Below are 4099 nucleotides of genomic sequence, written 5' to 3'. Positions count from 1 at the left end.
CTCGTCTCGCACGAAACACGTAGAATGGAAGACGGTAAAAAAAAGGTGTGGCTCATTTAGCAGCGGCGGTTGGATGTCTTGCTGCGGTTTATGCTGTTGGTAATTCACACTCGAGCGTAAACATACTCAACAACAAAGCCTAGCAGAAACTTCTGGAAATCGCCACTCAAAGATTTGAACCTATTCATGGACCCGATCGGTTTGCTTAGAATAAACGGAAGGTTGTCGAACATGGATGCGCCTTACGATTCACGTTTCCCGAATATTTTGCCAGCCGATCATCAGCCTAGCTGGCTCATAGCTCGGTCCAATCATGTCCGCACTCTACACGGAGGTCCCTCGCTTACTCTCGCTACTATGCGTCAACGGTTCAGGCCACTTCGAGGTCGTCAACTAGCTCGGCAAGTGGTACGCAAATGCCCGACAAGCTTCCGGTGTCAACCACGGCTAGCACAGCAAATCATGGCTCCATTACCTGCTGTACGCGTCAGGCCTGCTAGACCATTTCTGTATTCTGGGCTTGATTACTGTGGGTCGTTTTTCGTACGTCCGTTGAGTGGACGGGGCTCATCGGTCAAGATTTACGTCGGTTTATTCGTATGTCTAGTGGTGAAGGCTGTGTACCTTGAACTTATCGCCGATCTGTCGTCGTCCGCTTGTATTAACGCCGTCAAGCGATTCGTGGCACGTCGCGGTCGGATACTCGAACTGCATTGCGATTATGCAACCGCATTCGTCGGGGCGGATCGCGAGCTTCGAAACATGCGAAAGGAGTTTCTCCGTCAGTTTCAAACCGAGTACTGGAAAGGCTACTGTATTGTAAACGGAATCACGTTCCGTCATATTCCGGCCCGGTCTCCGCACTTCGGCGGAATCTGGGAAGCTGGAATCAAGTCGTTTAAGTTCCACTTCCATCGCATCATGGGAACCGCTCGTTCAGCATAGACCAACTACAAACTATCGTTGATCGTTGCCCAGATTGAATCCGTCCTCAATTCCCGTCCTCTTTCCCCGCTTTCAGACTCTGCGGCTGATTTATCCATTCTAACTCCTGGCCACTTCCTTGTTGGCGAATCCCTAATAACCATAACAGAACCTGATTTGACCAGTCGTAATACTAATCGACTCTCACGATTACAGAAGATGAAAAAGGTAGTCCAAGACCTCTGGAACTGCTGGCATCTAGATTACCTCAGCCATCTGCAGCAACGAACAAAGTGGAGGCGATCTAATCCCAACGTGAGCATTGGACAGTTGGTGCTCGTAAGGCAGAGTAACTCGCCACCTCTTCAGTGGCCATTGGGGCGAATTGTTGAAACTACAGCTGGTAAGGATGGGCGAATCCGAGTGGTCGTCATTCAGACGGCGAATGGGCGGTATAAAAGGGCAGTTACGCAGTTAGATTGCCATTCTTCCTATTGATCCCGACGAAGATGACCAATGAAGGAGACAACGGTCGCTGATGAGGGGTTAAAACGGACGGTTTCAACGGCGGCCGGCATGTTGCTGACTAAATCAATGCTATAAGTACAATTATATCTTGCATATCAATAATACCTATCGTGTTTTACTGTACTGAATGTTTTACTTACTAAACTACTGCCGCCCGTTATAGTAGACAGTCTACTACCTAGTTTTATTTTACTCTCCAATTCTATCGTTCTATATTCGCACTACACGCTGCTCTTGCGACGATATTGTTTTTGTATGACTACTCCTTGTTTCTACCGTCGAGAAGAAATATCTATAGACTGTGAGTTCAGTATTTCTGCTCCACGATCAGTGAGTTAAAGGTATTTCTGCTCCTTTTCCTCGAAGCGGGGTTGAAAATCAACACCAATAATGTATTACTATTTGAGCCCGAATCTTACGATCCGGAAAATATAAATGTCTGTTCAGAATTCAGAAAACGGTTCTTATATTGCTTAATATAGCTCTAAGATGTTGTACATAAAAGAGTCATAACTGGAAACTGAAATAAATAGTGTTTATAGTCGTATTGGATTTTATTTAACTGAATAAATACTTCTGGCTGTTTGCAACATTTATGTAGTCTGATTAGAGTAAAATATTGCTTAGATATTTCTTGATCGTTTGCTATCATTAACTCATTTTTTAAAATTTTGCGACTTGGTCTGGTTTGATTTAACACCAACAGCAATCGGGGCCTGCCACAAAAGACGATCATTAAGACTGTCGCAGTGGTCTTTTAACCCAATGCCCTTCTGGCATACAAAAAAAAAACACCGACCATATGATGTCGCGACAAGCAATCGAGTTGAGCAGGCGAGTCGAGCAATCGAGTCAAGCAATCGAGTCAAGCAGTTGAGTCGAGCAGTAGAGTAGAACAGTCTAGTCGAGCAGTTAAATCAAGCTGTTCAGTCAAGCAATCCGGTCGAGCAGTCGAGTCGAGCAGTCAAGTCGAGCAGTTTAATCGAGCAATGCATTCAAGCAGTTAAGTTGAGTAGTCCAGTTGAGCAGTTGAATCGAGTAGTCTAGTCGAGCAGTCGAATCGAATGCTTTACTCAAGCAGGTCAAGCGGTTAAGTCTAGTTTATTCGAGTTTATTCGAGTTTATACAGTTTATTCGAGCAGTTGAGTCGAGTAGTCCAGTTTAGCAGCTGAGTCGAGCAGTCGAGTCGAGTAGTCCAGTCGAGCAGTTAAGTTGAGTAGTCCATCCGAGCAGTTGAATCCAGCAGTCTAATCGAGCAATCGGGTCAAGCAGTTCAGTCGAGGAGTTAAGTCTAACAGTTGAGTCGAGCAGTTCAGTCGAGTGGTCTAGTCGTGCAGTTGAATCGAGCAGTTAAGTCGAGCTGTCGAATCAAACAGTTAAGTCAAGCAGTTAAGTCGAGCAGTCGCGTTGAGTGGCTAAGTCGAGCAGCCTAGTCAAGCTGTTGAATCGATCAATTGGGTTGAGCAGTTGAGTCGAGCAGCCGATTCGAATAGTCGAATCGAGTAGTTGAGTCAAGCAGTTCATTCGAACAGTTGAGTTTGAGTAGTCCAGTCGTGCAGTGGAATCAAACAGTTGAATCGAGCATTCTAATCGAGCAGATGAATCATGCTGTCCAGTCAAGCAGTCCAGTCAAGCAGTCCAGTCGAGCAGTCCACTCGAGCAGCTAAATCGAGCTGTTCAGTCAAGCAGTCAAGTCGATCTGTCCAATCAAGAAGTTGAGTCGAGCAGACGAATCGAACAGTTCAGTCGAGCAGTTCAGTTAAGCAGTCCAGTCGAACAATCAAATCGAGCAGTCTAATTGACCAGTCCAGTCGAGCAGTCTAGTCAACCAGTTGAGCAATCGAGCAGTCCAGCAGTCGACCAGTGAGGTGACTGAGAATACAACCCATTGCTACGAAAGCATGACGTCCTGTCAGGGACCTGGTTTTCGGTACAGACATAAGCCTCTTATATAAATAGATTATTATGTTGTAGAAAATCATTTGCTGATTCATGCTACGGATTTCAACCGGATTCTGCTGCTTGGAGTGGTTGGAGAATTCGCGAAAAATTGATTATTTGAATCGATGAACATTCCTGATGAATGTTCACTATTCGATGATGTATCCAGTGCGGCTTTGAGTTTTATCATGAACAGAAGCTCATTGTGAACATAGGAATTCGTACAAAAAGTGAATGTTGAACATTGAGTGGCCGTTTTAGCCGGTATAGGATGTCCGGCGACGCCCGAAAGATTTCAAAAGTACTATAACTATGAACAGAAATTAGTTAAAAGTAGGGTTGGTTGCTTTAGAAGCAGTAGAACGTGCTATTTCGCACTTTTGCGATGCACATTATATGTGGCTTCAAGGCGAATTGAACCATTCGTTTGGTGAGAAAGAATGGTAGACTGGATGATATTGCGAAACTTCGATGTGGGGCCAAAAATATATTGCGTAGTTCAATTACTGAGTGGGACTGTAACTCACACTCTCCCTGTTTGTGCTCAAGTGTTTTGACAATTAAACTATAAGTACACGACACCCTATATTAGATAATTTCACATCTAGTTTCGATCATTCCAGTCTAACCATTCGTGCGCATACATGCGCTCCATCCGCCGATGGTAATTATTTTTATATGATTGCTCTTTCTGCTTCTACCACTG

At 44.8% G+C, this 4099-nt stretch overlaps 1 protein-coding gene across 1 annotated transcript; it reads left to right on the top strand.

Annotated features, from left to right (window-relative positions):
• Window positions 1-231: 231 nt before the first annotated feature.
• Window positions 232-945, top strand: LOC128739288 (uncharacterized). Its single transcript, XM_053834767.1, has one exon. The coding sequence runs from the start codon at window positions 232-234 to the stop codon at window positions 943-945; it is 714 nt and encodes a 237-aa protein (XP_053690742.1).
• Window positions 946-4099: the final 3154 nt, after the last annotated feature.

The sequence above is a fragment of the Sabethes cyaneus genome, chromosome 3 (genome assembly GCF_943734655.1).
Source record: "Sabethes cyaneus chromosome 3, idSabCyanKW18_F2, whole genome shotgun sequence".
NCBI classification, from domain to species: Eukaryota; Metazoa; Arthropoda; class Insecta; order Diptera; family Culicidae; genus Sabethes; species Sabethes cyaneus.
The sequence above is the reverse complement of the archived record's forward strand: the minus strand, read 5'-3'. Positions and strand labels throughout refer to the sequence as shown.